General features: G+C 32.3%; 1 protein-coding gene across 1 annotated transcript in view; it reads right to left on the bottom strand.

Moving 5' to 3' along the window:
- Positions 1-325: 325 nt before the first annotated feature.
- LOC124367716 overlaps positions 326-25,172 on the bottom strand; it is a 97,018-nt gene continuing 72,171 nt past the window's right edge. The window contains exons 12-15 of the mRNA XM_046824791.1: positions 21,648-21,798; positions 17,214-17,404; positions 10,877-11,218; positions 326-3,330 (exon numbers count right to left, since the gene is read on the bottom strand). Of these exons, the coding sequence (XP_046680747.1) occupies positions 3,101-3,330; positions 10,877-11,218; positions 17,214-17,404; positions 21,648-21,798 (914 nt within the window). The 3' untranslated portion in view covers positions 326-3,100. The remainder of the gene's footprint in view (positions 3,331-10,876; positions 11,219-17,213; positions 17,405-21,647; positions 21,799-25,172) is intronic.

Genomic DNA, 25,172 nt, shown 5'->3' with positions numbered 1-25,172 from the left:
TTATAATAGCTAATACAGTTGAGAAAATGATAAAAAGATCTAACAAATACTGCCAGAAGCACACAGAGCTGAATAATTCCATTAAGCAAAGATCTTGTTGCTACTCTCATTTTAATTAAGTTCTGGCACTAGAAAAGAATAATGTTTACCTATTCGATGTGCTTCGTATTTCAAAAGTTCATACGCTAACATATTATAGATAATTAATGTAATTTACTATTACACTAAATAAATATTTTAAAATTGATTCTTACTCATAGGACAAATATGATCAAGATTATACTGGTTTAAAACCTAAAAAAAGGTAAAATAAATCAAACATCAATAGTCTTTTTGTATTTTATTATAAACATATTTACAAAACTCATAAATACAATTAGTAAACCTTTAATAGTACATATAACATGGTAACAATATTGTAGATGTTACAATTTCATCAATTTCACTCGGTTTTAAATTTAAAATATTACGATAAACAAATATGAAATATTTGTATTCAGATTTTAATATATAAAGTAAATATTGAATGTATATTGAAGTAACAATAATCAATTTTTATATTTCTCTCATTTTTTTATATCGGCTCTCTCCCTCTATTATTATCAGAGACCTAGTAATGCACTTTCAATATTTAAATTAAGTAATAGATTATATTATATTAACAGCTCATACATAATATGCAAACTTATAATGGATAACATATCTTGCAGTTTATCAACAACTTTATATAATTAACAATTTCGTTCTCTAACTAATTAAATAAGTTGCATAGCGAAAACAGATAGCAAGATTGAAAGTGAAAATCTGCAGAAAGAAAGACTGACATCTCAGTATAGCTTATATATCGAGGGCAGTTTTCTATTAAAGTTGTATCTTTACAATAGCAAAATATATAAGTTTTAAGTTACATAAGTAAAATAGCTCATAAAAATATATGTTAAAGATAACAAAGTAAAACTTCAAACGGGAAGTGAATTAAATTGTAATAATACAGTATTATTGTTATTTGGTGTTAAATACATAATAATAACAATAATGTTTAGTACCGCTCAGCATGTAATATTTGTATTCTTTCTAGAAGTATGCAGATTTGAATTTTGAAACTTTTTATTTTAAGGGTTTCCAATACTTTTTTCGTATTTTATTAAAATGAGGAGCAATTTTATGCAAAAAAAATTATTCAGGGTTCTAACAATCAACACCAGTCTGATTATTAAACTGAATCCTATTTCCCTCAGTGAAACACTACACAACTATTTAATAATTTAATTTGAGCATACTTTATCACATATCAGTTAATTTTACGGAAACTATTAAAAGTTTGTTTTAATTAAATTTTACAAACAACTTATCTTGAGATTTTAAATTTTTTGATAAATTAGTATTCTACCAATAGTAAATTATTATATTACCAATATTATTTTCCTATTTAATTCCCTATTGTTCTATATTGATACAGTTTCTAAAATGGTATAAAACGTTTTATTTTACTATTCTAAATAACTCCTCATTACCTTTGCCATAACAAATGTTCAACATTTATTTATATTCATCAAGAAATATTACATTGATTGATCATGTACGAGTACGTTGCCTTGTATATAACATTTTATATCATTCGTACCCACAAATATTATAATAGTCACTACAAACCATTTGTTCATAGACTATGTTCATACATGGCAGTTTGGATAAAGATTCAGTTAGCTGGACAAGCTAGTTTAAATAAATGAGATTGTTTATGAACATGCTGTGTATCACTGAAAATTGCAATTCCAAGAACAGGATTTATCATTCTCTAATCCAGTAAATTTATTCAAACCAAAACATTAATATAAAAAATCCAGGGTTTCAGTAATGCTAACATCTTCTGTCACTACCATCATTACTGAGACAATTCTAGTGGTATTTTTACTGGTATATTGTCTCAGGATGGGTGACAACTAGTGGCATCTTAAAAGTAGTGTCTTTACCTTTCTTAATTTACCACACAAATTGCTGGAAGCTTCAAAAAGAAACCTCGTGTATTAATTGAATGAATATATCATAGTATGTTATTTTGTTATATTATATTATTGGAGCCGTAGGTATACCACAACACCATAGAATCAATGTCTTGAAACAAAGTGGTGCCACTGCAGTATGCAGAGTGGTAAAAGTGATGTCTCTACATCAAAAAGCTAATGGTAGTGCTACATACCTCTCCAGATAAACAAATCAAAACCAAACAAGTCAAAACCTGATATTTCAAACACTGTCATGAAATAAATTTTAAAAGTTCAAAATAAAAATCTTATAGGATTTTAAAAGGAGGGAATGTTGGTTTGTACGAAAATAAAATTATAGTATCTATATCATAACCTGTTACGATTAGTAATACGTTAATTATTTTAGGGATCGTTCATTGAAGAGTGAGGCCGACTTTAAAATCTGAATAACTTAAACACCCCTTTTCAAACCAAATAAATCCCAAAATTTAGTAACATTTAAATTATAGTATCAATCCTTATACACACAATTACTTTCGCATTCTTACTAATTTCTGGTTTTGTTTCTTTTATAAATTGTCAAAAATGGAAAGTAATAAGTGGAAAATAGAAATTGAAAGACAAGATTTGATAAGAGACAAGGAAAGAATCAAAGATATGAAAGTAAAACATTAGAAATTAATTATTTAATCCACCACATAAAGTAGTAAAACGAACTAACTTTATCTAACTAACAGCACCATTGCCTTCTGGCTGTGGCAATCATTTGTTCTTCTAACTACCAAGGTGCATATGGCTTTTCTTCAGTAGTGCTATCCTATTATTTAGACCTTTGCTACGGTGAAAAAGAAGCAAAAAATCACTGATTCTAAATTCATATAGCATGCAGTAAAAGCACTTTAGATCAGTTTTAGAAAAAACCTCAAATTAACAACTGTGGTGATTTAATGATTTAAATAAGCATTTTATAGCTGGTAGGATATGTTAATTAAAGTAGAATAATTTAAATTAGGCTTTAGAATAAATTAATCATTTCAACCATGAGCCTCAGTCTTCAATGAATATCCCTTGTACGAGTACATGTCACAGCACAATAACCAGTAAAACCAGCACTAAACAATATCCTTTAAGTTATCGACAGACATGGAAATGCTGAGAGCGAGTCCATCGTTTTTACTGAGCTTGAGCGGAGAGTGTTTGCCCTGCAGTCGGCCTTTGGAGCCCCGCTCCAGCTTGTCGAAGTAGATGTCGAGAGCGTGGAGTGTGTAGCTGGCAGGAGACCAGGTGGAGTGAGTGCGTCTCAGGGGCTCTGCGGAGACAGGTCGTGCACAGCCGCAAGCTCCTGCACATCACATTCACGATCATATCTGATCAGATTAACACTTTCTGTTATCCTGTGATTTATTAACTTGCACCATTGTATAACAACAATACGTTTTACAAACAGTTGCAAGTCCTGCTTTTAATACTAATTATATAGATGAATACAAAAGTAATATTTTGTTGACAAATATTGATCCTTTAATTGAAATATTTGTTGAGTATTGACAAAATATATAAGAATATTGAATCAATTAAATAAGTTGTACAATAAAATAAAACACATTTTTGTAATATTCAAGTAAGTGCAAAAACAAAAACAGCAATTTTGTTCAAATTGGTAACTTTTAGGCTTGTTTATAATACAAAGCAATATTTCACATAAAGTTTTATTAAACCTAATTGCCACTGGAATTTTACACAATTTTTTATATTACAAAATATAAATAAAAATAGATTCCATAAAAAAACCTGACTTTTCTCTGTTATATTTATACATAATATTGTATGTGGGATAAATAAGTTATTTTGTTCATCATACAAGTGAAACCATGCCAATTCAAACCCAGTTTCAGTATTTATCAGGTCTAACAATAAAATAATGTCATAACTTTTTATTGGACCATTCAATAAATTTATACTCAGTGGTGTAACTACAGATGAAGGGGGAAATCCCCCCAAGAGCACTTAATATATTTTTTCTACATATAATATGTATAACAGTAACCCAACTTGTTTCAAATACAGCAATTACATGTTTTACTTTGAATAAGGCCTATCTAATTAGTTTAAATTCAGATGTATTCAAATTTATTCCATAACCCCTAGTGTGACGTGTTCTTCTACCACATTTGACCCCCTCCCCAAAAAAGCTAAGTCCTAGTTACACTACTGTTTACAATAAAATATTTTGAGTTTTATTTTGCCTATTAGATTATTTTAGTAACTGGTTTTAACAACTTATTACATGTATACAATACATTTTATGTTTTTTAATTCCAACAGCACTAGATACTCTAGAAACATAGGAAACATTTACTACCTCCAATCTTATTAAATCTTTTTCAACTACTAATTGTTATTACATTTCTCAACTACTCTACCGAAATTTGTGCTTAAAATATGAAGGCGTAGAACTTTTTCAAACAACTGCATTATCGACTTTTAAAAGGAAAGTGTCGGAACTGCTTATCAGTCTCAGTGACGAGGAAGTCGAGGCCCTCATTGTGACCGGGTACAACAGGAGGACCTGACCTTGACCCCCCTCACCTACCCCTCAGTCATTGCGTCATGTATTGTTGCATCCGGCTGCCCCTGGAAGGAAATAGTTGTATCCGACAGATATTAGATTGTTATGGTTTGATATATTTTTTTTATTTTTATTTTTTTAATTTTTAGCTTAAAGAGGTGGGTTTGTTGACATCGTTAACTGATTGCTCCAAAACTATAAACATTAATGTTATTGTATTTCTTTTATTGTTTTACTATTTAATTTTTTCTTAATTACAAAATATTCTATCACATATAATTAATTTTTTTCTAAAAATCCGTTCCTATATCGTTGCCATAATGGCTCGGGTCTACGCACAGGCTACTTGCCCATGTAGACCCTATTTTTCCCCTGATGGAATAGTATTATCAAATATTTTGAAACCGTTTTTACCATATCTAGATGATTATCTATTATGTTAATAATGGATATTTATAAGATTTATGGTGATATAGATACATTGTACGTGTTACTAATTCGTATTTGGGAAATAAATATTATTCATTCATTCATTCATTCAATTCAATACAGTTTAGTGTTTTATCTCTATCATACATAAATCTTTCTTGTCTAGCAACTTTATATTTATATTAATGCACCAGCTTTCGTAGTTGTCACATGAAATTTTATGGTTTGGGTTTCAATCCTATCAACTACCTATTGTGCTAAGATGTTGTCGCGTTTGAATTTGTAATTATATTATGATCACTGGTGTGCACACAGGGGGTGCCACAGGCGCAAAGGCATCTGGTAATAAGTTAATTTTTTAGTTATATGACTTTGGTGCGAAAATTATACTACTATTAAAATACAAGATTTATGTTATTCGGCTCACTGGTTCCGGGTTTTTCATATTATTTATATTGTTATGTTTGTAATGTGTTGTTCCTATCTATCCTATTTCCTACTGCCCCTCTTTGCCACTACTTTAATTGTATATTCTACAATAGCCAATTACTACAATAGTGGTGAGTTTAGTGCTGTAGTTTTTAAGAGTTCTATGTTTAAAAAAATTTTCAAAAACCTTCAAAATTCATTATTCTTAGTACAATTTTCAAACATTTTCCAGCGGTGGGCCCAGACCCCTCTTTTTGTTGCAATACCTCCCCAAATCCCCTGGTACATCAGGCACCTTTAAATCATGAATCCTGTGTACGCCTATAATCATGACTAGTTAAAAGAACTATTGAGAACTGAGCAGTTGAAGCAAATGGCTCTGGAGAATAAGAAAAGTCATACCAAACACTGCTAACACAATTCAAACCTAGAACTCCCACCTCACTGTAGAACCTGGGTCTTAGTTTTGGTTGGCATTTGACTGAATATGGTTCTCCACATTGAGGTGCAAAATATTTAGTCTTCAATTGTGTTAGCAATTTCTTGACATAGTGCTAACCAAAAAACCTAGTTTATAGTCAGGACACTGGCTGCATAAACATACGAATTAAGATAAAGCCTATATGTTTATGGCCTAGTAATTGTACAGAGTGTATCAGAACTCTTGTCACATATTTTAGGATATTGTTCCTGTGGTTATATTAAACTCATTTGTAGATATGTTTTAATTTTAACGTTTTTTTGTATTCTTTCTGTATATATGTGTGAGTTTTTTTTATCAAAACATATTTTTCTTTAAACTCTTAAATATACAATAAACCACATTTTTCATGCATGTTAGTATTAATAATATCAATTTACTAAAATATGTATAGAGAAAATTTTACATCATTCCATTTTAAGATAGTGGTCATTTAAATATAAGAACAAATATTTTATAAGAATACTTTATTTAGCATGTTTTTATTAGAAATACAACATATTGTTTATGTAAATGAATTGAAAAATAACTGAAATATTGCAACTTAAGTAAAGATAGTACACATGCTCCACAGTCCAAACTCGAGCAAGTATTCTGAACAAAAATTTAAATTATTTAGGTGAGAAGACATTTATTAACTATAAAAATTAGGCTAGTAGCAGTGTACATATTGTAAAAGATATAAATGTATATTTCCCTATTTATTGTCATACAAAATACCTTGAATTCATAGACAATATTCTTTTTTAAATATTCATAGAAAATAGTACAGGCATCAGAAAAAACAAAATTACAAGTTGTTAAGGTTATACGGTTTAATTATTTAAAAAATCAGTTTCTGTGTAGTCGTTCTTGAAGTCACATTGTGAGTTTGTCCTTGAAATGTTAGGGTGTTTCATTTCTCAGAAACTCAGGCCATGGTTGAAGTATATCGCTCTTTTGTACGAGGGCTTCTTGTCAAAAAGAATAAGATGGTAGGGCAAAGTTGAAAGCATGTCTGGTGTTGTACAGGTGTTTATCCTGATGGCTTAGCTGTTGTGTGGTTATAGCATGCAGGATAATTTCACAGATGTAGACTGAGACTACTGTGATGATTTTGAGTTGCTTGAAAGATTCTAGGTGTAGTCTGGCTAGACTTCTAATTGGGCCTGCTCTAGGTTGGTGTTGGAAGTGCCTACCCATGCCACTATGCCATATCGTAGGTGGGATTCAAAATTTCCAAAATAGGTGACTTGGCTGTGTCCAAGCCACATACCTGTATTCTTTGAATGACAAAATTTCCTGAGGAGAGTTTTTTGCAAAGCTGGTCAGTATGTGGTTTCCATGTCATTTTTGAGTCAATTACTAATTGGATTCCTAGGTACTTTGTTGTTTCCTTTATGTCCATTATGGAAGTGTGTTTTGTTGTATGTGTTTATTTATTGTGATAAAGGAAATTTATAAAATCAAATCTGTTTTAATGCAGAGACAATAGTTACATTGTATGGCAAACTTCAATTAATAAGGATATACTAAAATTTCTGTCATTCATACTATAATATACATACAATCACACCTCTTTCACTCATCGTCAATGCAACCCACTTCGAACAGCGGTGTCAGTCTTCTAATTGGGCGGCCTCCCAGTTGAAAACAAAAAACTCACCTGTATTATAAAATGCTGGACACACCAAGAAGCATTTTAGGCGAGTCTTAAACGCCTTTGGCGTTGGAGCATCTTTGATTGAATTGGGCAGTCTGCTGAGGAATTGAACACCCGCTTGTGAGGGCAGGCATTCATAAACCACTGTTAAGTGTCTACAGGTTTTTTTCTCATTACGGACTGTCATTAATTTGAGCAGTACTGTTTGGTTAAATCGAGGTTATTAGTGTTTCTATTGTCTTGTCTGATATGGTGAGAAGTGTCGTCAGTATACATGACTGTATTGCAAGTGCCTTGAAGTTGATCTTGCATGCCATTGGTGAGAAGTAAGAATAGAGACCGTCCAAGCACTGACCAGTGTGGTACACCTCTCTTTACTTCAATAATGACAAACAATGTATCACCAGATTTATAAAAAATACATAACGTCAATCACAACAACATGTTCCTCTACTGTAATTGCTTTTATTTGAGAAAAAAATGAAATAAGTATATGTACTATTACCACTATTATGATTAATTACCCACTACTTCCAAATAATTCGCTGTTTTCTAATCATTACGTATAGCAACACAAACAAAGCGCTAGTTAATAATAACTTATGATAAGTCCAAGGTATTTGTTTATGATACTAAATACATTTTTGTTCCTTTTACAATATGAATTCTGCCTCTAGCTTATATTTGGTGGATAATGACTTTCTTATCACCTTAATAGTTTCAATTGCTGTCGAGAACTGTGTCATAAATATTGATGCTGTAAAAGAAAACTGATTAGTGAAATCTCAGCTTCGTAGTAGTATAATTAAGATTTAAATTCAAATAATTGTTATAGGGTAAATTTTTATGGGGCCGCTACTAATAATTGGGCACTTGACAGATTTTGGGTTCATATTTGCTCAATAAAGACAAATTTTATTTTTCATGTGCTGTACTTTTCAATTTCTTCTGTTCAATGTTTAGCATGAAAATAGTCATGGTTTACCATTAAAGAATGCAGTAGTACAACAGTATGTAAACAGATGTTTTGCCAATACTATGTTAGGACATCCTATCTATTTACTCTCTGTATATCACTAGAGGTTTTAGAAATGTCTGGTTACTGCAACAGGCCCGTGCGCATGGGGGGGGGGTTTGGGGGTTCAAACCCCCCCCTTGAAGATTGGGATATATCATATTGTTTCCATATATCAGTTTAATTGTGCTATTGAAAAAGTTTTTACTTTGTTTAAAGAATGAGTTACAAATGTATTAAAAGTATGTAGTTTTACAATTTTATAATAAACTCATTTTCCATACGTATTAATTTTTAATCTATTACTTATTTAAGTTTCTTCTTTTTTATTTCATAAAATAAGTATAGAACCCCCCCCCCTAAATAAAATTCTGCGCACGGCCCTGTACTGCAATAACGCGTTCTTTGCTAAATGTTTTATTGCTGGTAATGTAGGTGGAAATAAACAGAAAATAAATAATAATGTGAGAGGAGAAACATTATGGAAGTAAGCTGATATAAACAATATTGACCTGTTGTGAGGCAATGTAGGTGGAAATAAACAGAAAATAAATAATAATGTGAGAGGAGAAACAGTATGGAAGTAAGCTGGTATACACAATATTGACCTGTTGTGAGGCAATGTAGGTGGAAATAAATAGAAAATAGATACAAATGTGAGAGCAGAAACATTATGGGAAGTAAGATGGTATACACAATATAGACTCACAGCTCTAGCAGCTATCTTATTCCACGTATAAAAACTAAAGCAGCTGCTGCCTTAGAAAATACTAGAGAGGATTCCCCTATGCAGCTGAGACATGCAATGTGCCCAAGCACCCAAACGGATTATAAACTGAGCTTTGAAATAAACAAATCTAATTTTAATGTGCTTATGAACAATGATGATATGATGTGATTAGTATAAAGAGCGTGATATTTTTCTCCAGTTGTAGGTTTTATTCTAGGGTTAGAATATGTTCTCTTTGAATATTTATGAAGTTGTCTCTTTCAGCTATTTCAAAGCCAAAACGTCTTCAATGTAACCCTTCAAACAACATAAAGTCTGTCTGCAGTATTGCACAGCTAAAAAAAGAACACAGGGTTTCCCTCCTTCTTGAAAATCTATCTATGGTTAGAGAATACTCTTGACTTGAATTCTCCCACTTTCCCTTCAGTATTCATGTTATACTGCCAGCTTTCATTTTGTAACCTGGCTGATAAGCTCTCTCCCCTTCTATTGACACTGTTGCTAACGCTTTTGATTGCTTTGATCTCTCACTGCTTCTTGGAACATTACACAACAAAAATAAAAGCCAACTTGAAATAGATACATAAACCATCTTTTTCATAGCCAAAAAGTACTTAGGAAAAACAATCTAGTCTCAAATGAGAGCAAAACCATGTTGATGAGTCACAGCATGAGAGAAAACAAAAATGGAATAACTAATATCAAGATTCAAGAAAATATAAAATAATTTGGCACTAATCTTGACATGACATATCCAACTGGAAAACTCATGTTATTGTGCTTTGCAAAGGTCTGCATCAGGAATCTATGTCATAAGAAGATTAAAGAAAATTTGCAAAAGATTTAAAGCTCCAATTGCCTACTTTGCTCTAATAGGGGCACATCTTAGATATGGCTAAACAATTTTGAGGTATAGTTACTAGCTCTAACTAGGAAAGAATCTTCTTACATCAGAAGAAAGCATAATATGATTAACAGGCTTTGGACCTTAAAGCAGCTGCCAAGAAGTGTTCCAAGAACAGAAAATACCTACAATACCTGCTCTGTACAGTGTGCTAATTTGACTGGTGGTCTCCAAATAAACCAAAACTTGGAGATTACCACCAGTCCATCAGAAATGCCTCAACTCTAAGGATATAAACCTGGTTTTCTATAATACATTTCACAAAATAAGAGGTTTCTCGTCTTCCATCCCTTATTGATCTATCAGTAAATGTAGCACAATCTTTTGTTGATTTCTTTCATAGATAATGCCATATTTGCTGACATAAACAGAGTTTGTGAGCTAACATTGGCGTATTGCATTAGGAATAAAACGCACAAACAGCGATGTAGAGTCATAATTTTAGAAATTTAAGCAAAGTGAATGCCTTGCGATTTATCAGGATATTTTAAAACTGCTTAGACACTCGCTAATAACAGTATAGATAGTGAAGTAATCCTGGCATAACAGCTCTGACAAAATATAGAAGCGGGAATTTCGTGACATAGTAAAATGTCCAACATGGAATGGTTAAGGGTTAGTTGTAATTTTTTTTTCTATTTACTAAATAATATATTTATTATTGTATTTTATGAATGAATGGCACTCACCCTGGCACTCACAATCCTGTCCCGAGTAGAGGCGAGTGAGAAGGTCTACACCAAGAGAGCAGCCATCACGTCGACGTGGAGTCCGGTGCAGCCTCCGTTTAAAGATGATCGACTCCTCTATGGTGCCTACCCCCACGTTGAGCGAGCCCGGTGTCGAAGGTGACAATGACATAGTTGGATCATCATACGAGTTACAGTCTACGCTGATCAGACTGCGGGCGTCCACCTGAGCCGGAGCAGCTTCCACACTGTGGACCATCGAGGGCCCGGCTAAATTCTCCACTGTGTTCGAGAAAGCCCTGAGAGTCTGCTCTTCCCAGTGGAGCACTTCGGCAGTTTCATCTGTGGGAAACATTTTATACTCCCATTTGTATTGTCTGTAATTCTATTGTTGCTTTGCTTTTAATACGTGATACTCATACAATCTAATGTGGAAATGCTTCAAAACAGAAATGTTCCACATTAGTGTGACTGCCTCAATCCTCGTCAATTGTAAAAAACTTGGAATGCTAAATGGAAAAGCTCAATTTACGTAGATAAAGGAGAGCTATCCACCTTTAAAATTCAACAAGCAAACATTTCATAAGCAAGGTCCACAATATAGATTTTACTGTTTTGTTATCCTATGGCTCTTAATGATGGAAGATGTGTGAAAGCTAGTTCATTATGCCACAAACCTACATTCAATTTTGTTTTGTGGTTGCAGTAGACCAGCAGCTTAAGAGCAGCCTTAGTGAAACAATCCTGAGTTTTACTCCAAAGGAACAATGTTTAACTTTCAAAATTTTTGCATCCCTATTTTTTGTAGTATCATTATGGTTGATGTCTAAATTTTAAGACCTAATAAATACGTATGAAAACACCTTTTCATTTATACTTTTTTCGTATTTAAATGATAAAATACAAAAGAGTTTTTTTTCTGAAAAACCAATAAGAATATTGAAAAATGTAAAAAGCGTTTGATGTGTATTAAGTATATCTTTAACTCTGAAACAGACAATCAAAATTAAAATCTTGATCTGACATGAACTTATTGTGACAAAGGTTAACAGGATTTCAGATTTGCCATCGTTATAGTAACTAAAGAGTAACTAAAGATGGTGGATTCTGATTGGTTTTCAGGATCAGGAAAAGCCAGCCCATTAATCATTTATTGAAACTCAAAATTGCTACACATACTGCTAATATGTACTTTAAATAGAATGAAATAATGTTACTACAAAAATAAAATGATTACATAATAAATGCTTACATAATGCATCAACTTTCAGAATAATGAGATTTAATTTAACTTCTGTATGAAGCTTGTTCATTTTGAATGTGAATCTATGATTAATTATAAATGTTATAGCAGATAATGTGTTTAGAATGTGGCTCCTTGCTTTATAATGTGGTGATCTTTCAATTTTCTCTAATTTTGAGTCTACTGTACATATAAGGGCTGGTTTTCTCAACCTTCGATCTCACGTCATGATGGCCAGACACATTGCAGGTCCACATTGTGGGCAGTAGTCAATCACGCATATTCACCACTACAACATTTGTTACTGCCGACTTCAAGTAACTTGTTTGCGCTGAGCTGCAGTCGCATAAACATGGCCGCCTCTATTGATTCTTCCACCAAATGTGCGTTAAGGAGTTTTATTTGTTTCCTGAAAGCAGAAGGGAGTAGTACAGTAGAAATCCCTCAGAAAATTTGCTGTTTTTACGGAAAAACATAATGAGTGATGGTACTATACGTGAGAGGTGTAGAAAGCCAAGGATGTTGACTTACATCCTCAAAAAACGCTGAATGGCTTGAGCTTTGACATTTCTTGAATTCATTCTTGAATTTGACATTCAGCCATCTTTAAACTTTTGATGTGATTCACACACAACACCATTACTCATAATGTTTTCTCCGTAAACATGGCACATTCTCCAATGAATTTCTTCTGCACTTTTCTCTTCTGCTTGCAGGAAAAGAATAACACTCCTTAATTTAACATTTATTTTTTTACTATTCAACAGTCATGACCATTTTTACATGACATTACAAGTAAATAAACTGACAAATGGTAAGATACCGCTTAAATTACATAACATGTACAGTGATATGATAAATACGAATAACAAAGTGTGATAAAAATAACATAAGTTATCATAAATAACAAGAAAACAAAATAAATAATTAATACGAATAAGTAACAAGAACAGATAACAATTTATATTATCTACTGCTGCTTTGAATACAAGATGAAACAAATATGTAATAAAAGAACAAATTAATAAATGATGACATGACATATGAATACAAGTTGCAACGTACAAAGATAATGAGATTCAGCTTAATAAATCAGACCAACTAAGAACTGAACAAGATGAATAAGATACAAACAACAAGGTCAACAAGGGGAATGTCTCTAAACATGCAAAGAAAGAATAACGAATGCTAAACAGTGTTGCTAAGCAAGCTTATTGGAAAAACAACAATGAATATTAAAATCAAGTGAGACAGTTTGAACTTTCATTTGTGTTTTTGTAACAATCTGTGGAAATTATTTGAAAGTCTGTCTTTTCCGATCAATGGTTACAGAGTAGGATCCTGCAGTTTGAACAACATTACTGATCTTCTAAAGGCAGATAGATCAAGTGAGAGAAATCAACGTCAGAAGATAGTATGTTTCCCAAACTCTGGGTTCTCCATTGGTACTGAATGTCTTGTAGTTTTTAAGGTTATGGCAAACAGATCTTGAGATCTTGTTTGACCAGGGCAGTGGATAGCAATAAGACTGAGTAACTCAGAAGCATCAATGTGGTTGTTAAGAATATTGAATAAGAAAGTGACATCATTTTACAGATCGTCTACATTCCAACTTATGTTCAGAAAGGGCTGTAGGTCAACAAGGGGAATGTCTCTAAAATATAAACCCATTCCAAGACCGTCCAAACAGAGGAATTGTTTCTGTACATGCTCAATCTTCTTTATTAAAGTGGCCTATATGGTGACCACGCCACCGAACTTGAAGGTCTTAGTCAAGGCAGACAAAATAATAACCTGTCTGTAATTTTTCACATCTTTCTTTAAACCGGATTTGTAAATTGGCACCACATGATCCAGTGTGAGTGCATCTGGAAAGTTTCCAGTTCATAATATGTTAAAGAGTAAGACCTATGGCTCAGAAATAAAAAATCTATAGTGCTTCAGCACGCTTGATGGAATGTTGTACGGTCCACAGCCTTTGTTAGGATCCAGGCAACTGAGGACTTGTTTGACTTCTTTGGCTGTGACTAGGCAAGGAGCTATACAGTGAATATTAGATCCCTCCAGCATAGACGATGGATCAGTAGGAGTAGTAAACACTGAAAAGAATAATAAAAAGAAACGTTCACACATGTTGTTTGGGTTTGAAGTTACACGATGATCCAGCTTCAGAGTGGAGGGCTCAGGGCTCTGTCTCTGCAAATTCTTGAAAATACTCAAAAAGATTTTAGGATTGATGCCAGCAACCTTCTGTACATGCAAAACATACACTTAAAAGCATTGTCTTGCAAGCAAGCGTTTGTCATGTAGAGAAAAAAATACAAGGAATCAATTAATTATTTGATAATAATTACTTTAAAAGATATTCGGAGGACCAAATAGGGTCCTTCAGCTTGCGACAAATTTTTATTTGAGGATATAAATTTTCATGGAATGTGCCAAAGAAATCACTCATGAAGAGAAGTTGTCTTTCCCGAGCACCACCGCAAGAGAAGTCTCTAGACAAGGCGCACAAGGTTAAAGGTAGATGAGACCAAAGAGAGTTCCAGAGGGTCTCCAGAGATTCACGCTGATGAATAGGCAATATTCGCGGGAGAACATACACCTTAGCACACACAACGGGGGATATAAAGGGTAAAAAAGGGAAAACAAAATAGGTAAAATAATAAAGAAGAATGGTGAGCTAGAGAGGGTGAGATGTGATAGTTAGCAGAGAAGAAATGAATATATACAGGAAACACATAGACACATGAGTAATGTCAAGAGTGACATTGAACATAACGACACAAGAGATACAGCAACACTGGCAAGCCAAGCGGTGCAGGCACAGGGTGAATCGTTCGTGATTAATTTAGAATTGTTATTTGAAAAACAAAAACTGATCTCTCTCGCTTGCTCCTTGATTAAACTTAGTATGCTAAATTAAATAAAAAATATTACTAAATTTAATTGAAACTAAACAGTGTTATTTGCTCTGGAGAACTCAGCATATGCAAGGCTCTTTGTAATCCCTGTGAAGCACTTTCTTCCCAATCGTGAGTTGTTTCAACTCATGGGAAAACCAGCATGGGAACCTCGAACTCCTCAGTTTCTTAGTTGGGATGAATTTCAAAACAGATGATCAGATCTTATTGCACAAAGTTTTAAACATCTTTTCACACCATCTGTAATGTCACTCATAATGTCTATTGACTCCAGGTCAACAAGAGTTCGCTCCATGTTACACCTACAAAAATTAGGAACAATTGATACCACTTGTGATACTGAACTGTGAAGGATGAAGTTGGATGATAGGCATCAATAGGAAATGAGGGCAGAAAGTCTGTTACCACATTGTAACTTACCTCTGAGAGTACCAAGTCCAGTAGAACATTCCTATGATTAAGAATGTGATTAAATTGTGTAAGATTTAAGCCAACAGCCAGTCGCTGAACAAGTTGAGACTGCTGTATGTAGGATCAACCTCTCTCCAATCAATCTGATGGAATGTTAAAGTAGCGCAAAAGAATCACATCAGTAGGAGCACACTGTGTGATTACCACAACTGCATTAAGATTATCATAAATTTCGCCAGGTATGTTACAGGGTATATAAAAGCAAGCAATAAGTAGCTTCTTGTGGTGATTGAGATCTAAGGTAACAATGAGACCGAATCCGCTCCAACCACACGAACCGGGATACCGTTCTTCACCACTCTTCTTGATTACTGGTGGTGAGATTTCCATCACATCTGAAAATTCTGTGGTTGAGAAAGCCAAGTTCAGAATCACATATGTCAGGAGTGATGTTAGTCTCTGTAAGTACAACAGTATTAGTGGTATAAGTACTTAAAAAAATATTTAGATCACCCAACTTGCTTCTGAGGCCATTAACATTCTGATAAAGAATTCTCAGTGAATTAGGACTAGATTTTTAAATTAACAATTTGGGATGTTCCATTTAAATATTTGAGGTAAGTTCAGATTCTCCTGCTTCCATTCAAGTTCTCAGGTTATCCCTTAGCTTCTTCAGGTAAGCAATTTCTTGTGGGGTTTTGTCACTGGAGATATTCACTTCTGAGAGATCTTGATCCAGGACATGCAAGATTTTTTGCTCTTTTTGATCTTTTATTAATCTCTTCAATGATGCTCTTTATTGATGTTGAGGACTCTTACTTAGATTCCTCTAAAGACTTTATTTTAGCTTCGACATTGGCAAGTCTCGGTTCGAAGGAGGCTATTTGACTATGTGAATTTAATTTATAGAATTTAATGATAACAGCTCAATGAGTCATCACTGCAGCTACTTAATCCCCCGTAGTAAGCATGCATTTAACCAAAATCAATATAGGATGTAGGTAATTCTTCATACAAAAATAAATAACTTACATCAAGAGGCTACAAAAAAACTAACAGGCTACATGCTTATCAGCAAACAACATACAAACAAAATTAGTTCGTGAATTTAGCGGCAATATCAAATAAAAATCGTGAAGTTAGCAATAATCCTTTCATCTGTGAAGTTAGCGGCCTAACAAATCCTCTAAACATGAATTTGATGTTGATTGGGTTGTTACCCAAAGAGAACACTTACGTTGTGAGAATACTAGAAGATGTGGTAAATTTTGCTGATTGATAGTGATTTTATGAGAAACTGGTAGAGAAAAACTGAAAGTTGAAAATAAAGGTTAATTACCGTACATAGGAGAAAAGTGAGTACATTGCAATAAGTACAAGACGCATAGAACTAAAAACATCTTAACCTCACAGTATTAATACCACTGTTTTCACTTTGGCTTTGAAAAAGGAAATTTGGTGGGACAATCGATATAGATGGCCATGATTATGCGACTGCAGCTCAGCGCAAATTGGCTATTTCAACTCGACAGTGAAAAATGTTGTAGGAAAGATTGAATTATGAGCACACGCAGGCTTGCCACAAGTCTGGCTGTCACGGCATGAGATCGAAGGTTGAATAAAATATTACCCTCGTTTTATAACGACTTACTCTTTAGAGTAGTTTTATTAGAAATAAATGTAGTCATGAATGGTTCCCTCAAAATCACCCATAGTAAGAATGTTGAAATATTCCAATACACCCTTATGTATCACTCACCAGGCCTGAGTGAATGTGTGGGAGTGATGGGTATTATGACATCATCACTGTAGGGTGGTGGTGGAGAGTCTGGTATCGGAGTCACTTGACAGCTACGGTTGACAGAGGTGGAAGCTAGGAGAGGGGTGGTTGGTTCCACAGAAGGCTGAAGGCTCACTGTCTGTTGTGTTGACGTCGCTGCTTCATTCCTCCTGAACAGTTCAATGATAAAATGTCATTAATATACAGTACCTGCACTCTACATCTATGAAGCGATCTTACATATGTAGACAAATTACACCTGCAGACTCACATGGACGTCCACAATTACCCCACACCCCATGCCTCAAGGCTTACCCTTCTGCAACACAGAACAGCCCTCTTCAAAAAAAAGAACCGTCATACATAGGCCGAAAATTAAAATAATTCCTTCCAGACTTCCTCTGAAAATTGAAAGGCGACAAACTGAATTTCTGAGAATTTCTGCTTAAGAAACCTGTTGTCTACACTATAGAAGAGTTTCTGGAATCTGTAAATGCAAGAACCACATGACATTTAACATTTAAACACCAACTTTTAACTCACAACTATTATATTACAATTGTATTATAATAACTTTGTATTATAATCTGAAAAACTACTGTTCTTAATGATCATGTAATAAAGATACTTTGACTTTGACTTGACTTATATGATCATGCCACTAATTACACACCTAGGTTGGTTTTAACTGTTGTGTAAAGTGTGTCAAAAATAAACAGTAATTGTTTTCAAATTGTAACATAACTTGATTCAGGAAAACATTTTATTGTATGTGAGCAAATCACTCTTACTTCTTAACTGTATCTTAATAGTTGAATAACTACAAAGAACATTATAACCAAAGATCACATCAGAACTCAGATCAGGCAGTAAATTCAGCTGTAGATCAGTGTAACATGGTTTTCAATCTGTAAGTTTACTCTACAAACACCTTTCACTGAGAAACATAATAATGTATATGCCATAGTCTTAGTAAGTGAACTCTCACACATAGGAACATATAATTTTCAGCAACATTTTCACAAATGAAACTTGTGTAACTTCCAATGTCCACAAGTGCATTCGCTTTTAAGTTATTCAGTTTATTGGAACTATAACTTTTAGATAGAGAAGATGAAGCAGAAGCAGAACAACATGTCTTACATATTTTGACATAATGACCTATTTTCAAGCAAAGAATTCAAACAGTTCTATGAGCTAAATTCTTCATTGTATGAAACTTAAGACAAAAAAAGTAACACTTTCTCTGAACAGCAGCAACAAATTTACCTGATGTATTGCCTTGGGGTGAAATAGACTTGTGATTAGTACAAACGTGAACTGGAGGCGACAAAGTGGAGTTAATGTATGTAAGAACTTTTTAATTTTAAACTATACTGATAAAAATTCCTATTCATAATTATCCTGAATGATTAAAAACATATTATTTAAAATAAATTTATATTGTTTTCAAAAGCTAAAATTTCTTATTTCCATGCCCTTAACTTTTTTATATATAATAAAATAATCTATTATATTTTGTGTATATTTTACTGTTTATAAATTACGCTGAACACTAATAGAGTTAAGCAATAAAATATGTTACATGTAAAACTAAATGTTCACAAAATGACCAAGAAATGGGCTTGCATGAGGTGTTATAACCATAGCTAATATAGGATTAAACAAAATTACTCCTGCTATTAGAACATATTGTCATTTTTGACAAGAGTAGTAAAAGGAATTTAGGACAACATTAAAGAACAGTATTATCATGCAACAGGGAAGCAGCAATACTACTTACTAATCAACATTTTTATAATATGAAAAGCAATTTAAAAAACTTAAAGAAACAGGCAATAAACCAATGATGCTTAAGGATCGGATGAAAGACTTGTTGGCTTTATTTTCCTGTGGAGAACACTCAGTTTCTTTTACCAGGAAGATATTGGTAGGTACAAAGAATTTCAGCTTGAATCCATCAGTAGTAAATTCAATTTACCTGAAGCTTCATGCACACCCACATATACCAGCCAGAAATAAAAAAGCTTTTGGTATATAAATCAGAGGAAAGAAGATAGTTGTTGCTGCCTCAGTTGCAAATAATGATGTTTCTTCAGCATTTTGAGTTAAAATTGATAAAAAATTCAATAAGAGAAAGAAAATTTTAACAACTCAACAAATAGATAGCTCCAATCACAGAAAATTTAAGTGGTCGACTTCCATATTGGCTTCCTTGGAAGGGGAACCTCAATTTGATCGACCAGACCCAGGTTAGAGGTCGCTTTCTAGGATGGACAATTGACTTCTCTTGTCACATTGGTATAGTTCCTTGCCAAATCAGCAGTGAATGTTGTTCATTCCTAGAAGACTGGCCTGCCACTAAGATAACTGGACTCTGCTCACCCCATGTTATGAGTTGTGTGGTGTATTGAATTAGTTATATTCTATCTTCATCATATTATTGATATACATACGTATCAAATTTCATTGTTAATGCATTACATTATGTGAAGTTGGTAATAAATATTGTATGAGTGACATACGGAAGAATCTCTCCTGATCCTTCTCGACCAATCAGAGGCCAGCTCGTACAATCCATCACGCGATCCTTGAAGTATAAGCATCATTTTGAACCTAACTTAACCAACCCTTGTATTTCTCTGGTAGTATGTTATACGAAAAATGCTAGTTTTATTTCACTTCCCATGTTTCCGCAGTACATTACAGAATGCATCTATCTTCATTTTTTATATGTGGTGCCTATGTGTGTAGGTCTTGATTTAAAAAATGACAGACTTTCCAAATTGCAGAATATATCCTAAGAATAATTGTTTCATTCCTCAAAGAGATTCTTGCTGAAACGGCTTCTATTACAAAATAACCTTCCCCACAATTTACAAAACTGAAATCCTTTACTTTTACATAAAACTATTCATCTTTTCCCCATTCCAAATTGTTCATTAGAAATAACAAAACAATAATAACTCCACACAGAACTCCCTTCTTTCAAATACAGGACCTGTACAATTTAATTTATGCTCTTAAATGCTCTGTTACCTTCTTTAAAATTCCAGACTGATACATGTAAGTCCAGAATGATTTAAAAATACTTCTTATCTATGGGGAATATTATTGCATTCACAGCTTTTAATGACTGTAGGAATATGTTCTATGTTTTTATTTTCTGTATTTATAACTTTAGCTTGCTTTATATCTTAATTATTGTTTTAACTGTAATTTTTCAATGACATTTGCCCATTAATATTTGTTTATAATATAGAATATGAATCACAGTAATAATAATATGTTGAGAATTATTGTTATAATATAACTACTGTACTGTGAGTTCTCAACCTTTTTCTCGTTAAAGATTAAAAAAATATTAAGATTCATTAGTAAAAATATTGAAAACAATAGATATAAAATATAACTTAATATGACAACTGACTAAACCTCAGCCCATGAGAAACCAGGACAATATGTTGTGAATAACGTAATGACATTCAGTACTTACATAAGATATCGTAAAACATTCTCTCGTGTTTCTCCTGGTGAAACACTTCTGATACAATTGGTTTGCAAACTGTTTTATTTGTTCATTTAAATATGACAGCAGCCAAGTGATTCTTTAAGAACTCTCTGTGGTATAGTTTCTGTTCTATAGCTCATTTGTGACTGTATAATTTCTTTGTTTGGTAAAACCATATAACAAGCACATAAAATTCAACAAACTAATTTAAAAAATGGTATATAATTTCTACAAAAAAAAAGGATTAGGGTTATTGTTTTATACTCATAGAGGTAAACTTAATAGAAATGTTTAAAAACACTCATGATACAAAAACTGAAAATGGTGAGTTGCAAATAAGCTTTGGTTGAATCCTTTGAGTGAATGTGTACATGTAAGAAATGTGGTATAATAGAGAAGAACAAAAGACCAGTGTATTCTTCCAATATAACATAATATCCAATATAACAACAGTATACGATTCCTCTTTGTCTTCATAGGTAACTGTGAGAATGTTGTGTCCATCAAACCACACTACCCAAACTGAAGCAATCAAATCCTATGTTAGAATGATAGCACACAGTTTATTATAGAATTTTACTTCAACTTTTTATATGTGTAAATATTGATTTCATCCTGACCTTTCTCCATTTAATCTGTCATCAGGGTAGCACCCTTGTGTTTTTCCATTAAAACAATATAACCTGGCCCTTAATACATGTTTCAGAATGCTCTCTAAGACTTATGCTATTATAAAATATTATAATCCATACATTAGGTATAATGGTATAGGCATAATAAAGCTGTATATTAAAATATAATTAAACAAATTAAAGTGAATTAAAATGATTGATTGAATACATTAGCAAAATTTTGAAAATAGTATTGTATAGCTGTGAGTATTCAGTAAGTTAATATCATACGTTCTGGGTGCCGATGTAGATCTGGGTCTTCTATTTTTGTTCTTTTTTCGTTTTTCTTTTCCCTTGCCATGTTTTACAACCTCTTCATAGTCAGGCGGTGCCTCGTAGACAGGTGGATCATCCGTTTCAACTTCCTCTATTCGGGCTCCATCTGCAATGCACACAATTCATTATAGCACAGCTACTTAACACTACTTGGGGTGTATACTGAAGGTTACCTTCAGATTGGTACATTTTTATAAAATACAATCTTTAAAATCGCGTATCTAAAATCTTGACTAAAATCTACTGCTCTGCAGAGACATGTAATTACTGTTCATCCATATTTTTTTTTATAGCAAATTCTATTATTTTTTAAACTACTTTATTCATTTAGCATACACACAAATACACAAGAATAGTGTAGGGATTTTAATATTTCCATACTAAATATAAAAAACCAAGAATGTGTTTAGAGTAAACTAGATGTATCACAGAAAATAAATAATAAAACTATTGATTACTAGCAGTTACCCGCTGCTTCACACCCAATTTGTAGGTTTTGCACTTATATGAGCACTTCTGGTTCAAGTTAATTATATTTCCAACACTAACATTGAGTTTGCTTTGTTGACACAATCAAGAAAATATGTCAAAACGTTTATAATTATGGGCATTATAATTTTCTTTGTTCTTAGTATGTTTTGTTCTATAGTTGATTTTGTTTTTTTTTTTTTCGATCAAGAAAATATATATTACAGATCAGACAAATTTACTTCTGCAAAAGAGAAATGAGATGGGTTTTATATAAGTTTTTAAATTTCTAGTAACATGTTTGATATTTTAGAAAACTTAAAGCTGGATTGGTACATTAGTTCAAATTTTTCATCAAAATTTCATCTAACATAGTTTTTGTCAACTGTTTAAATTGGAGTGTACGGTGTCAAATTCTGACCTTCTTATGTTTAGGGAATTTTCTAGGGTAGATTAGTATTTACCTAATTTCTGGAATCTAAATTCTGAATTACTAATAAAAATATACTCTTTAGACACTTTACTCACTATAAATGTAAACAAACATCAAATAATAAGCAGTGTTTACATAGTACAGTTGATTATATTTTACAGGCTCATTCAATATTAATAGTACACAACTTTAGATACCAAGATAGAATTTTTCTTTACTTTAAAGACTAGTGGGGCGTAGCCCAGAAGAATTTTCAAAATCAGAATAGGCCTATATACATCCCAGAATGTCCATGTAAAATTTTGGTGCAATCAGTTGAGTAGTTTACATGTGAAAACAAAACAAACACAAAGACACTTCTATATTTATAATATTATTAGGATGGAGCCTACTTATCCCTACCAGAATAATAACATTACAATTCGTTAATGAAATATATGTCCTTGTTGATAAGGTACTTTTTTAAATTTATTTAAGTACCTTCTGACTTAATTTCAAAAGGAAGATTGAATATTGTTATACATTTTTATCCAATATACCTCAGTTTCTTTTTAAAAAGTTGTAAGGTGTAGGGGCTTACTGCTGCATTACTACATTTCTTGTGAAATAGTTATGATTGTCTTCTGCCAATTCCAGTTCCTCAAGTTTTCTTTTAATTGTCAAAATAGTTTCAAAAATATACATTCCATAAAATGTAATAATATTTTCTTCTCCAAAGTATTCTTTAACGGATGCTCTATTATGATGATTAAAAATTATTCTAATGGCTTTTTCTGTATTTTTAGAATACAATTTAGATTATTCACAGCAGGAGTGCTGTAAAGTGAGATTCCATAAGATATGTGTATGTACCAAATACATAATACTTAAGGTTTGTTTTTTGCACAAGTTTATCAGTCAAATTAATGTATGTAAACCTGATGAAATGTTGAAAAGTAATTTTTCTACATGAATGTTCCATTTAAGAGTTTTGTCTATTTCTAAACCCAACAATTTAATACTATGCTTATTTTCAATTATTTTATTACAAATTGTTACTATACGGTGACATTTTATTGTAGTTTGCCAAGTTTGAAAATGAATTAAATAGTTTTGTTTTCATTTAGGAGAAAGTTATTAGAATTAAAAACATAATTTAATTTGCTTTGGTTTTTAGATTGTTAATAGTTGAGATGTAATTTTCAAATTAGTGTCATCTGCATATAGACTAGGCCTACCTTTACGGAGTTGAGGGAAATCTTTTAGGTACCAAATGAAGTATAAAGAGCCAAAGATAGATAGATCCCTGAGGAACTCCATATTTTACTTCTTCCATTGAAAAATTGGTAAAGAGTTTTGTAATTGTTTTTAATTTTAAGAATTTAAACAAATTGTTTTCTATTGCAAAGGAGTGATCTTATCCATTTCAATGCAATAGTTTTGTCTTTCTAAATCACTAAATTTTAATAATGATAGTTCATGAGCTATTAAGTCAAATGCCTTAATCAAATCCATAAACAATCCAACTAATTTACATTTTCTATCTAGACTGTCAATAATTGATTCAACAAAATCTGAGGCTGCTGTTATAACAGACCTCCCACTTTGAAATCCATATTGAAAAGTTCTGATTAAGTCGTTTATTTATTTTTTTTTTTTTCAAGAAAGTATGCAAGTGGATTATAAACTACCTTTTCATATACTTTCGGGATTGAAGGTAAATGCAACTGGTCTATAATTTGATGTTGACTGCTTATCTCTTTTTTGTGTAGAGGTTGCAGTTTTTTTTTTATTTTAAGCTTATGTGAAAAATTTCCTGACATTAATTAAGCATTTATTAAATGAGTGATTGGTTTCAATAAGACTAGTTTAGCTTTTTTGAAGAGCACCATAGGAATACCATCATATCTAGAACTATATGAATGTTTCAAATTGTTATGATTTTCTCAACTTCCTCCTCATCAACAAAGCTAAATTTAAAGCTAAGTATACTAGAAAGTGTACCAGCCTCTGAAGTTTCCCCCACTAAATCTCAAGATGTTTCTAAATTTAGTATTACAATACAGTATTGTCAATTACATTTGAAAAATTTACATTAAATATATTTCAATTCTGTAAAGGATCTGAGCAAACTGTAATATCAACTTTTAGAGTTATATTTTGAATTCTTTTCTGGATTGTCCCTACTTAAGAATTTAATAATTACCCATATGCCCTGTATACATTATTTGAATTATTAACCTTTGTTTTATAATATTGCTTTTTTGAAGAGATAAGTTCATTTTTTCTAACTGACACATCTTCTGACATATCTTTACAGTTAAACTCTCTAGCTATATTACTAAATTAATGATTTTTTTGTTTTTAAGATTTGAGCTCATTTGAAATCTATTTTAGATTGTTACTTTGTCTTGTCAGAATTTCAGGAAAATAAAAACTGTGAATATGTATAAAAACGTTATGGAAAATATCATATTTGACTTCAACTGGTGACAAATAATGATCCAGCGATGATTCAGATTGTAAAGTTCTGATAAACTGTTCCACATAGTTAGTAAATTTCCTTTGATACTCAAACAGTGTGTTAGAAGAATTATTTA

This window comes from Homalodisca vitripennis, chromosome 8, assembly GCF_021130785.1.
Source record: "Homalodisca vitripennis isolate AUS2020 chromosome 8, UT_GWSS_2.1, whole genome shotgun sequence".
Taxonomy (NCBI): domain Eukaryota; kingdom Metazoa; phylum Arthropoda; class Insecta; order Hemiptera; family Cicadellidae; genus Homalodisca; species Homalodisca vitripennis.
This window is presented reverse-complemented; position numbering and strand designations above follow the sequence as displayed.